Source organism: Pogona vitticeps, chromosome 4 (genome assembly GCF_051106095.1).
Source record: "Pogona vitticeps strain Pit_001003342236 chromosome 4, PviZW2.1, whole genome shotgun sequence".
Lineage (NCBI taxonomy): Eukaryota > Metazoa > Chordata > Lepidosauria > Squamata > Agamidae > Pogona > Pogona vitticeps.
The window spans coordinates 196,164,259-196,177,588 of record NC_135786.1 but is presented as its reverse complement, the minus strand read 5'-3'; the positions used below and the strand labels follow the sequence as shown (position 1 = coordinate 196,177,588).

Below are 13,330 nucleotides of genomic sequence, written 5' to 3'. Positions count from 1 at the left end.
ATACAATCCATTGTGCAAGAGAGGCTTTTCTCCTTAAAGAAACATGGAAAGTGATGCTTTTAGTATTCTTCGGCCAAATCGACCCATATAGAATGCCCACGCTATGGATCTGCTTCACCAAACGCTTTCACATTCATAACCGTATTCTTAAAAGTGCTACATCTCTACGTGCAAAGAGCAAAACCGTGTAACTTGGAAAGAGAAGCGTCCTCGGCAGCATCTTTCGGGTATCGTTTACGGAAGGCACGTGACGCCGGGGGAAAGAGCAGGCGAGGGCGAAGGGACAAAGCCGGCCGCGCGTTCGGCGACCGCGGCGCCTCTCTCTTCCCCCCCCCCCCGCTTGCCCGCCCGCCCCGCCATCCTCCAGCTAGGAAACGCGTAACGTCTCCCCTGCATTGCGGCATGTGCTGCTTCTGCCCCCTCTCGGCCAGGCTCTGCCCAATCCCAGCCGGGGATTCCAAGGAACCTGCGCAGGCTGCGCTCGGGCCCAGGCGTGGGCGCTGCCTCCTTCGCCGCCCTCCAGCCAGCCGGTCTCTTGGGCGCCCATGTGGGGATGGATGCCCTTCGGCGGGGCGGCGCCGGCACAATGTGATGGGAGCCGTCCTGGCTGAGGGAGCGTCGGTCTGGGGCCCCGTGTCAGCGCAGCCGGGCAGGTGATGGCAGGGGCGCGGGTGCCGCCGGACTGGCGAAAGGGGTGGGTGGGGGTGGCGAGCGGCGGGGAGGGAAAACCGGGAAGGGGGGGCGGGCGACCCAAAGCAAAAGCAAGGGGGCGGCGAGGGGTGGGGACGGGCTGTGCAAGAGGGCGGCTCCGAAGAGGATGCCCTTGCCGGCATCGGGTGCCCCTTGACTTCACTGGGACTTACTCTTGTGTAGAGATGCCGGGGCAACACCTCTGGTGCGGACTATTGGAACTGGGGAAGCATCGCCAAGGGAGACTGAGTTGCCGGGTCGCGCGGCGCCTGTTTTAATAATATCTATTGAACGTTTTCCACATTTAGGGCCAGCGTTAAGAAACTCCTTTTCCCGCTGAGTTGCTCTGTTTAATTTTCAACAGAAGATTAAAGATGATCAGCATAAGTGCATTTTATTCCTCCGGACAGGAAGATCTCACCTGGCTGATCGATTTCCTGAAGACATGGATGTATTCAGACAATTACCTGGGCAATTTTCCTGCCTATCCAATATGCCTTCTGTGGGTGCTGGCATCACTGGTACTCCTGTTTTCACCTGTTCTAGTCATTATCGGCTGCATTTACCTTTCTAATCTTCTCCTACATATTTACAAGAGACAATTCCATTTAAACGAAAATTATCTCAGCAAATCTTGGGACAATGGAAGAAGGACAGTGTCTTACCTTTGGGATATATATGGCAAGCTGTGTCATGGTAAGCACAGTTATCTTCCTCTTTAAACTTGCATGTTGTGTTCATCTAATATTTTTGTTTAAAGTAGTGCAGAAATAAATTTTAGGCATAATACTTGGCATTTGTATTGCACATGCAATTGTTCATAGCACTTTAAAAACATTCATTTAGCAATCCTGACAACAGTACTGTAAAGCAGATTGTGGTTATTCCCTGTTGCATGGGAGACACTGAAAAGGTACTGATTTCCTTAGGTTACTTGAATTGTAATTCCAAATGTACTTGCCTAAAATATGCCACATTGAAGTCAATCAGGTGCGCCTCTGAGTGGATACATATAGGATTCTGTACTTAAGATGCAATTATGTGCCCACTTACTTGAGAATAAACTGCATTCCACTGAATGCAGTGAGACTTACTTCTGAAGAAGCATATGCAGAATCTTGTCACATGTAGCTTTGGGGAAGTTGAGATCTGAACCAGGAGGACAGTTCCTGTTTTGTTGGCCATACTTTTTTAGTCAGCACAGAATACTGGCTTATCATTTCATGGTCTGTCTAATGGAACAGAGATGCTAAGCTGTTGTATGTTTTTTGGGCCATTTGGCTATGTTTTGGAGGCTTCTCTGTCAGAGTTCTAACTTCTGTCCTCTGAAGATGCGAGCCACAGAGACTGGTGAAACGTAAGGAAAAAAAAAAACCCAGAACATGGCCAAACAGCTCAAAAAACCTACAACAACCATCAGATCCCCGCCATGAAAACCTTCGAGAATACAGAGATATTATGCGATGAGTATATATTTATGAAGTACTTGCTTAATCATATAACTGCACAAAATCACTTCCAAAGAGGAAAAAAGTTTGGTTTTAAGCAAAAATGGACTGTTCAACTTATACCCTCAAATGTAAAGGAATTCAAATGATTGATCAGTCCACCCAACCTCCCATAGCTGGGCTGTATCATTATACTCTTCTGCTTTACATAAATGAATATAAGAATTGAACTACATTCAATATGCCAGCAACTTTGGAAAACTCAACAGCCAGAGATTTCAAGAAAAACATCTACTTTTGCTTCATTGACTATGCAAAAGCCTTTGACTGTGTGGACCACAGCAAACTATGGCAAGTCCTTATCTATGTCCTGAGAAACCTATACATGGGACAGGAAGCAAGAGTTAGAACTGGATATGGAACAACTGATGGTTTCAAAACTGGGAAAGGAGTACAACAAGGCTGTATATTTTCCCCTTCTTATTTAACATATGCAGAATACATCATGTGAAAGGCCGGACTGGAAGAATCCCAAGGCAGAATTAAGATTGCCGGAAAAAATATCAACAGCCTCCAATATGCAGATGATACCACTATGATGGCAGAAAGTCAGGAGGAATTAAAGAACCTCTTAATGAGAGTGAAAGAGGAGCGTGCAAAAAAACGGTCTGAAGCTCAACATCAAAAAAACTAAGATCAGGGCCACTGGTCCCATCACCTCCTAGCAAATAGAAGGGGAAGATATGGAGGCAGTGACAGATTTTACCTTCTTGGGCTCCATGATCACTGCAGATGGTGACAGCAGCCATGAAATTAAAAGATGTCTGCTTCTTGGGAGGGAAGTGGTGACAAACCTAGACAGCATCTTAAAAACCAGAGACATCACCTTGCCAACAAAAGTCCGAATAGTCAAAGCTATGGTTTTTCCAGTAGCGATGAATGGAAGTGAGAGCTGGAACATAAAGAAAGCTGACCGCCGAAGAATTGATGCTTTTGAACTGTGGTGCTGCAGGAGACTCTTGAAAGTCCCCTGGACTGCAAAGAGAAGAAACCTATCCATTCTGAAGGAAATCAACCCTGAGTGCTCACTGGAAGGATAGATCCTGAAGCTGAGCCTCCAGAACTTTGGGCATCTCATGAGAAGAGAAGACTCCCTGGAAAAGATTCTGATGTTGGAAAAGTGTGAAGGCAAGAGGAGAAGGGGATGACAGAGGTCGAGATGGTTGGACAGTGTCATCGAACCGACCAACATAAATTTGACCAAACTCTGGGAGGCAGTGGAAGACTGGATGGCCTGGTGTGCTCTGGTCCATGGGGTCACAAAGGGTCGGACATGACTAAACAACAACTGATTCTCAAAAGAGAAACAGCTTCTCTTTACCTTCACCTAACCCAATTGAAAACATCTATTTATTTATTTGTTTTCTAAACTGCCCATCTGAGCAATGGTCACTCTGGGTGGTGTACAACAGTAAACACTATGCATGTATAATCTAATCAAACACCAGTTGAAATTAATTTAAAATCAGGCGGTGCCTGTAGACATTAAACATTAAGACTTCCCTGATAGATTAGTGGGGCAGGACTAATAAGTAGTTAATGACAGGGTGAAATGGCAGGCCCGTGTTTGTAGATGTTGACACTATTAAAGCCTATATTTCATTTGAGCTCTTTTACATAACTAATTATGTGCTATGTAGGCAATACAGTAGCTAATGGGATTATATCATAGTTCTTATTTGGTGTAGAGAGTAAGGTAAAAGAAGAGTCCACCAATGTGCCCATGTTTTTAGTAGTTTTTCATTTGTATTTCTTTAGTTTTGGAGGTACAGTACAGCTTCCACATCAAATTTTTAAGCTTGTGTATATATAAAGTGAGCAATCAATATCTTGAAGGCATCACAAGCCAACTATTGTTGCCCAGACAGGGTGGTATCCGGAAAAAAATCACAGCCACTTGCAAGAGAGAGACAGCTGTGATGTAAGCATCTCTTTAAGAAACACATCCGTTCTGCCATAAGATGTTATGCTGCTCAAAGTTTTACCCTCAGGAATGCATTCAGACATGTTCCACCAAAAGCTGATCCTACCTAAAAGGGAAGAGGGTTAGAAGATCACAATTTTCTTTCTTCCCAAAATTGCCTCTGTAAATTTTATTTTGGATAAAAGGCACAAGGCGAGACTTAAAGATTTAAGAAGGAGGCAGGACTGAGAGGTACAACTGTAGCCTTAATGAAGAACAACTGTAATAAAAAGATTGTAAAACACGCAAACCAACAAACAAAAAACCAGAACAAGAAAGAGAGAGAGAGAGTACTACCATAGCATGCAAGGTTTTTTTAGCTAACATGAATTTGAATTTGTCCTGGTTGTGTAGAGTTGTGCAAGTATACATTGCACTGCAGAATGTTTTATGAGGCCTCTCCTAAGATACTACTTTAATTTGGGGGATACAGTTTCAACAATAATTTTTTTCTTTAAGCAGAAACTTTCTTTTTGTGGAGTTCTCTTGCCAGCAGGTCTAGTAGTACCTTTATGGTGTTTTGCCATTCAAATAGGCAATCTGGAGTTCTTTCTGATGTGGCAGCATGACAATTGTATGATAATGTCATATTTCTCCGCAACAGTTTTGGTGATAATTTTGTAAGTATTTAGGTGTTCATTGCAATGGAAGTGAAGAAGGAATTTCAGAAGATGTATGGCCCATGATGATCTATGCCTGCTGAAATTTCCTCTTTGCATACAACTAATAAAGGGACAGAGTCCTGTCTCATTTTTCATATGGCCACCCTGAAAGTTAGGTGGCAGACTCTAGCTCTGTTCAATTGTTGGCTTATCTTGCACTGACATCATGTTAGGCTTATCTTGCACTGACAGCATTTTCTCCATATGAGCAGGGATGAGCCTGCAGAGGAAAGTTTCTGCTCAAATGTAGGCTCTGTGCACAAGAATTCAGATTTATTTAGTTAGTGGAGTTACATACTGCCCCATTAGTACTGGGCACTATTCTGGGTGGTTAACAAATAATGCAATGAAAGAAACAACCAAGACACCGAATTTTGCAGGATCCTTGCTCACAAGTACAGCCTACATGCAAGAAGAAATCTCTCCTCTTCAATCTTGTCTCTGCTTGCATGGAGAAAATGATGAGGGAGGAGGATGGAGGCTTTCTGTCTCCATTCTGTGTGTGGATGACTTTAGGTGAGATAAAAACTGAGCAGGGCTATAGGGAAGTTCAAATTCACGCAGGATACAACACTAGCTACTCCTTCCGATTCCTCTGATGGGCAGTCAGTATCAGACTTTTGGATTCACACTCTTGAAGAACAAAAGTCCACCTTGATGTGTTTCTGAGTCCGTATAGGCTGCATGTGGATAATGGGCCCCAATCTGCTAATGACAATGTTAGGAGAAATGTAGGAGACCAAAGTCTTGGAGAAAAAACCCTGAGCGCTGAGTATTTAGACAGTGTTTTAAACATAGTAATTGTACGTACATTTAAAGTGAAAGGCACTTTTCATCTATTGCTTCCTGCTAATAACAGAGGCCTGTTGTATTAAAGGATAGCTAAAGCTCTTGTATTCTGTGTTTTGAACAGGTTATGAAGTACATGGGATGGACAAACTACCACAAGGACCAGGGCTTCTTGTATTTTACCATGGCGCTTTTCCTTTAGATTATCAGTACTTTGTGTCTAGACTCTATTTGCAGACAGGCAGATTCTGCCGCACAGTGGTTGACTACCATTTTTCCAAAATACCAGGTAAAATGTAGTGAGTTCATTAGCATTGTTTGTTTGCTTCTTTATTGTCATTTATATTTCACCATTCCTCTCATAAGAATATACTGCTCTCCTTTCCACATGCTTTGTTCCCGCAGTAATTCAGTAAAAGTGTGACTGGCTCAAGGTCACTTAGTGAGTTTTGCAGGTGAGAGAGAATTTGAACTCAGGTTCCCGGAAGCATAATCTAAAACTCTCATTTCCCACATAACACTGCAAGACTTCCCCCATTCTTTCTTTTTCAGCGTGAATAGTAGTTAAAATATCACATTGTTTAACTTTATGACGATGTGATGACACTTTGATTAGAAAGAGTGTGTGCCCCCCTCTCAAACCACCTATCTTCTCAGTCCCAATGACCAAGATGTAATTGGGGTTGGGATTATCTTCTTGGTCTTGATGACCAAGATGTACTCATTTTGGACTGAGAAGATAGGCGGTTTGAGAGAGGGGTCAGGGAGGCCATACATGTGCATATAGAAAAGCTCTCACTCAACAGGGGTGGAGGCCTTAGAGACAATCTGTCTCTTATTGATCATGCTGTCCTTTCATCCGTCCCCAGAAAGATCAGGATCACAAACACCAGAAAGGGTGGAGAAGGACTGCAGAAGTGGGATTATCCCTCATCCCCGGTCCTTTGTCCTTCTGAGCCTATTCAGACCTGGGAAAACGAAACCAACGTGGAGGATAAACTAGGGATTTCCTACCAGCTCTCCTCAGATTGAAGAAGCTACTTGGATGAGTAGCAAAACATTTCAACCTAACAGGAAAAAAGCCCAGTTGCCATGACTCAACTTCCAGATAACCACACCTAGATGACTGAAAATCTTCACAGATACACCTGCCATGATTTTTGCTGCTTCTAATTAAGTTTTAGGACCAGGATTTATCAGACCTACTGAGTTCCCATAGCTTGAGTGGTTTTATTCCAGCTGTGAATTACAACCCAATTTGTTGTTGTTTAGTCGTTAAGTTGTGTCTGTTTGTGACCCCATGGACCAGAGCACGCCAGGCCCTCCTGTCTTCCACTGCCTCCCGGAGTTTGGGCAAATACAACCCAATTTTTATTTTAAAGTCAGGACAAGGTCAGAATAACCCTAAATTCCCAGTATCACAGGGCTCTGAGTAGTTTGCATTCAGCACAGTCTCAGCCAGGTCTTGGCCATCTTGGCAAGTTAATGCTCTGTCCTAAATTGGGTTGTATTTGTCACTTTATGTCAGCTTTATGTAATTTGTAACTTTAAAGCCTAATGGCTGTGAATCTGGGCTGAAAAAGGATTGGATCTGGCATAATGCAGCTGCCCCCTCACTTTTTGGGGGGAGGGGTTCTTCTGTGTTTCCCTGTATGAGCCTTCTTAGCACTTAAGATCTTCAGGAGAGGCCCTTAGACCTACCGCCTTTTCAGGCACATTTAGTGAGGACAGGAGACATGATCTTCTCTGTGGCTGTTCCGAGATTGTGGAATGCCATTCCTTAGAATGCTAGGTCGGCCCCCTGCCTCTTGACCATCTGGTGAGAGTCTTTTTAAGATAGGCTCATAACAACTAATTGAGCAATTTTTGATTCTTGTCTTCTGGATGCTATTATTTTTAGGTGTATTTTAAATGTGTTTTTAAGGGGCTTTAAACAGTTTTAACTAAGTGTTTTAGTGTTATAGTTTGTGTCTTTAAGTTGGTTTGTTTATTAATAACTTTTGAGCTGCCTTAGGCTCTCTTTAATTGGGAGAAATGAGGCATACATGTGAAAATAAATTAAAAAAAACCCTGCAATCCTACATCCATTTACTTTGGAGTAAGTTCTGCTGAATTGAGTGGGACTGGCCTCTGAATAGACATGCATAGGATTGCACTGTAAATGCATGAAGTTTGCCAGCTCATCTCACCAAGGAGAGCAGTTGTGCTGACAGATCAGAGATCAACTATCACAAAAGTAGTTGTGCTCACCCAAGAACTTCTGCTCACTTCAAACCCACTATAGTTGGTATATCTTTTAAGTTTCAGTTGTGTTGTTGGATCATAATTGTTTGAACCACAGTTGAAGGCTTTCTCTTCTTTAATGTTTAGCCATTATTATACATCTAGATATGTGCTTACTTAGTTTGTTCTGCTCTGATACATAAGTGTTGGCCCTATGGTCTCCTTCCTTTCCACTTTCAGCTGGTTCACATGATTTGTTCTTGTTTGATATCAAAGATGTATAAGTGCTTTCTTTGTAGCTGAGGCTTTCTGTGCATAATTAAGCATAAGAGAAGGGGATTATTTTATTATGATTAAATGTGCAGAACACAAAACATCTCTTACATAGACTGTTTCAGTATGACAGTGTGTATTGCTGTCTGTCTTACAGGCATAAAGCTGTTTTATAACGTGCAAGGTCTTACACATGACGGAAGACTGGAATGTGTTGAAATTCTGAAAAAGGGTTACTTATTGGGCGTTTTGCCAGGTGGAGCCAGAGAAGCACTCTTCAGTGACCAGAGCTATGGTCTCTTATGGGGTAGACGCACAGGTTTTGCTCATGTGGCCAAAGATGCTAAAGTGGTAAGTGGTTATGCATTGTGTGCTTAAGAGATTCTCCAGAATAACTCAATGGAAATGTGTTTGCAAAAGATAAAAAAAATGAAAACTAAACATTAAAGCAGTGGTTCCCAGCCTTGGGTCCTTAGACATTTTTGGACTTCAGCTTCCAGAAGCTCTTGCCAACACAGTTAATGGTGAAGTCTTCTGGGAGTTGTATTCACCAACCACTGGCCATATTTTGCTTTGGATTTATGGAAGTTTTATTGCAGAACATCTAGAGCAGGGGTCTGATATGCTTTTACCAGGTATAGGATTTTCACTTTGGAAACATCATGTTTATACCAGAGCAACTGAGGGATGCAGAAGCCAAAACATTTTAGTAAAATATAATAATAATAATAATAATAATAATAATAATAATAATAATAATAATAATAATAATAATAATAATAATAATAATAATAATAATAATAATAATAATAATAATAATAATAATAATAATAAAATTTATTGTCATTGTAAGTATATACACAGTATACCCATACAACGAAATTCACAGACACCCAGAGACTAGACACATGCACACACATAAAATTCCCCAAACACTCCCCACCCACTAAAACATAAATATTTATGTTTGTTAGTCACTGTTGTAAGTATGTGGGTAGAAAAGTGGAGGTGATTAATATTAATCCTTTGAAAGTTAACACTTGCCATTTTCTGTTGTGTGCACATATTCTTCTGACCTTTATTAACTTGTTGGACAGGAGATAAAGATAAACAATATTCTCTTGTTTATTCTGCATTTTGAATTTCTCTCTCACACACACACACACATTGATGCTGCATTAGTATGGCTATTAGCTATTAGTTTCATGCTGCGTTGCGTTTTGTTGTTTTATTGTGATTTTGCTAAAACAGTATTTTATTTCATTAAAATTTAAGTGCCATCAAATTGATCCCAGTGTGTGGGCTGAAGTCTTGTTACTTACCATTGGAAGTTGCAACCAGAGTAGGCCCACCAGATCAGAGATTTGGTGAGTCAACTCCTTTGTAAGTTCTAGTGAATCGCTGGGACTACTCTAGTTGTAACTTAATAAGCTAAGCAATAGAATTTCAGCAATGGTGATCCTTCCCAGGGTTCCTAGTAAAGTAATCAGGAGTGGATACATGTCCTTTCTTCTGATGGTGCTGTGGAACCATGCAAGTTGCCCAAGGCTATACGATGGCTGTTCTCTTGAGATTCTCGGTGGGAAACTGAAATTCTGACCTTTGTGGATAGATGCTGGAACTGATTGAACCAATTTTTTTTCTTATTTTAAAAGGAACTCTAATGTCTAAGGAAAATTATTTTATGAAAAGCATAACAAATATAATAAATAATGGAATAATATAGTATGTGGTTCAGTTTTTACCACTGAAAATCACTGAGGCATACAAATTATTATCCTGATATAGACTCTTCCATAATACATAAAGGATTATTTTAAAGCTTTACGACATACTGACATGGAATGGAATGTCTTCATCTATTTCAAGTTTGCAAATAGGTTTATGAAGTTTCTTATTCATTATTCATGTTTTTGAGAGTATGGGTTGAGTTTATTGCTGTATAGAACTCTGACAGCAGGTTATTACTGATCCAATGTGTAAAGTGTTATGACTTTTATTAGCGACAGTTCATTTCAGTTTCTTGACAAGATGATGGCTGTGTTTTGATGTGAATGTTGTTGATGTTATTCATCTGATTAAATCAACGAGCAGCAGATTTTTATCTGTTCCCCACCCTTCTCTTCCACTGATATGATGAATTCTAATAACCTTATCTTGGCTATGTCAGAGAGAAGGAGAGGGGATTGAGGGTTGCAGGAGGCTGAATCTTATTCACAGAATGAAAAAAAAACCACACATTTCATTTTTATGCAAGGAAATCTGATAATAAATTATTTGTATTCCAAAAGTGCTTTTAACAGTGAAGTTTTTAGCATGAAGATAAAACATCCTCTTGTACCTGGATATACAATCCACGATATAACAGCTTTTTAAAGTTTACTATATTGATGCAGGGTCTTTAAATAATGGAGACTGAAATACAGCCCTAATTGTGGCTACTTTTCTCCCACCTTTCTCAGCCTGTCATCCCTATATTTACAAAAAATCTACGAGAAGGATACAGAACACTTGGAAAAATATGTAAGATGGATTCCACTTGCATCTTCCCATATGCTTATGCCTTTGTGCTAAACACAGTACACAGAAGCAAAACCTACATACTTCACTTAGACTTCTGTTTATTTGTGTTTAGAATTTTGGCCCTGGAATATCTGTGTTGCTGTCTCTCTGCTTTCATGTATTCTTCCTCCTATTCCTCTGCCTGTCTTTCTGCCTTGGGCTCCTACCACACTGTCTTAGCCCAGTTTCCTTTTTTCTGCCTTTGCTCTTCTGTCTTCCTGGGTGACAATATCCCTGCATTTCTTTAAGTGTCCAGTGGCCCTTGGTGCTTGCCCAATTGCCACAAATTTCGCTGAGCTGCAAGTTTAGCACACATTTATGTACATATTATCCCATTGAAACCCATGAGGCATAGATATGTATAATTAGGCATTGAATTGGAACTTTCATATTTATTACGCATGACAACTTAGCCATACATTTTTGCACAGTTATGTGTTAAGTGCATGGCCTTTGTTTATTTAACAGCTGGGTTACTTCCTAAGCCTACACTAAATTGCTATTTATCCGAAGATGAGCATGCTTTTATATTGCTGTATACAGGGCCCTTGAAGTGGCTATATGAAAGTACCCGGTGGCCAATTGTTCCAGTATATGGAGGGTTTCCAGTCAAATTCTGCACCTATGTAGGAGATCCTATTCCTTATGATCCTAATATAACAGCTGAAGAACTGGCTAGAAAGGTAAGTTTGGTATACTGATGAAATCTGGAATGTTCCTCTGAAACACTCATTAAGCTTTTGAACAAGTAAACAAGGAAAAGTTCTGTTTTTATTGCTTTCTTGCATGGCAAAAGATTACTTGACTGTAAGCTGTCAAACCCTATGAATTGATGACAATTTATACTTGATGGAAGAACTAATATCAGAATTGCCCTTCAGCACAGGAGTGGGCAACATGTGGCTCTCCAGATGTTGAATTACAGCTTCTATGATCTTTCATCTTTGGCTATGTTGCCTGCTGCTGATATCCAACAACACTGAAGCTGAAGCCCAGCAACATCTGGAGAGATATGTTGTCACTCCTACTTTACAATTTCTTAAAGTTTCCTTCCTGCCAACTTTCCAGTTTCCCCTGGGTGTGGATAATACAGTGGTGCCTTGCTTAACGATTGCCTCGTTAAACGAAACTGCTATACGATGACTGTTTTGCAGTTGCAAAATTCGCAAAATAGGCAAAATTTGTTTCCCGACGATCGGTTCCCTGCTTCGGGAACCAATTTTTTGCTAGATGATGTTTTTAAAACAGCTGATTGGCGGCTTCAGAATGGCCGCCCGCTGTGTAAAATGGCTCCCCGCTGTGTTTTTGGATGGATTCCTCGCTTTACAGGCACTGAAAATGGCTGTCCCTATGGAGGATCTTTGCTGGACAGTGATTTTTCAGCCTATTGGAATGCATTGAACGGGTTTTCAATGTGTTTCAATGGGATTTTTTATTTTGCTTAACGAGGATTTCGCTCTACAGCAATTTCGCTGGAACGGATTATCCTCGTTAAGTGAGGCACCACTGTAATGTGAAAGAACCAAGATGATAAATTCCTGTGCTCTTGCCTCACGTCTCTAAAGTGTCCTTATGAAGCCAGGCATTCAAGAGTGGGTTAATTTGAACACATGAGCAGAGGGAACAAGTTAACACCAACCCTTTCTCCTTGCTCTGTTCATCTAGAGAGTGATTATCTGAAGATTATCACCCTACGAGCAGCCTTTCCATGTGATCAGAAACATTGACTCTCCCAGTTGCGAATTGCATGTAGTCTCCATACTTAGCAGAGCATCTCTTTTTATAGGCTGTCACTGTGTGAAACCAAGAGAAAAATTCATTCTTAAAGTGCCCTGCCCATGCAGTGAGGGGAACATGGTAACCTCTTATCTCATGTGGTTCCTTTCATCATGCACACATAACAATCTACAGAGGGTTTTTTTCCCGTTTGGCTCTCCATGCGAACCAGAAACCAATTTTTGTCATGTTCTGTCTCATGTGGGGGCACCTTTGCAGGAATGGCCTCCCTCATTGCTGACAGAATTGCAAATTGAAAGCTGTGTCAGGGAAGTGGGGTAAGTACACGCCTCTCATGTGTGGGACACACAACTAAAGGAAAATTAAATAGGGCTAGAAAGGGTGCTGCTCCCTGCTCCCTCTATTCATGTGTTCATATGAATTCTTAATACTGGAAGAAGCTTTGTGAGCCTTTTAAAACACACATAATCATCCTTTGATTAAAATTCAGTGACGCCTCAGGAGGATGAGCAGGAATGCATTTTACAAGCTCAGTTTGACTTACTGTTCCTGGATAAGGGAGAAATTGAATGTCATTGGAGAAACCCTGGTTAAAATGAAGAGGAGAGAAAATGCCTCAAATTCATGCATGGGCAAAAAACAACCAAAGCAGAGAAAGAAATATTCCTAGGTCAACACTAAATTTGTCCCAGAAAATTATTAGCCAGCAACATCTTTACTCATCTGTAACTCAGTCATCAAAAAGGTCACTAGAGAATGGATGGAGTAAATCTAGGAAGCAGGTGAGCTGGTGACAGAGGCCTGGATAGGGAACCACTTGGACAAAGTGAAGGTATGTGGTGTCTGTTAGCACAATCCCACCCAAACCATTCTGCAGATCCCTCTCAGTGCAGAGGCTGGTGGGGCAATTAAGTGGTTCCTCG

General features: G+C 41.3%; 1 protein-coding gene across 1 annotated transcript in view; it reads left to right on the top strand.

Moving 5' to 3' along the window:
- Positions 1–357: 357 nt before the first annotated feature.
- Positions 358–13,330, top strand: part of LOC110089707 (DGAT1/2-independent enzyme synthesizing storage lipids) — a 16,456-nt gene continuing 3,483 nt past the window's right edge. Inside the window, exons 1-6 of the mRNA XM_072998936.2 lie at positions 358–653; positions 999–1,386; positions 5,737–5,901; positions 8,266–8,459; positions 10,571–10,631; positions 11,214–11,353. Coding sequence (XP_072855037.2) covers positions 1,065–1,386; positions 5,737–5,901; positions 8,266–8,459; positions 10,571–10,631; positions 11,214–11,353 — 882 coding nt within the window. The 5' untranslated portion in view covers positions 358–653; positions 999–1,064. The remainder of the gene's footprint in view (positions 654–998; positions 1,387–5,736; positions 5,902–8,265; positions 8,460–10,570; positions 10,632–11,213; positions 11,354–13,330) is intronic.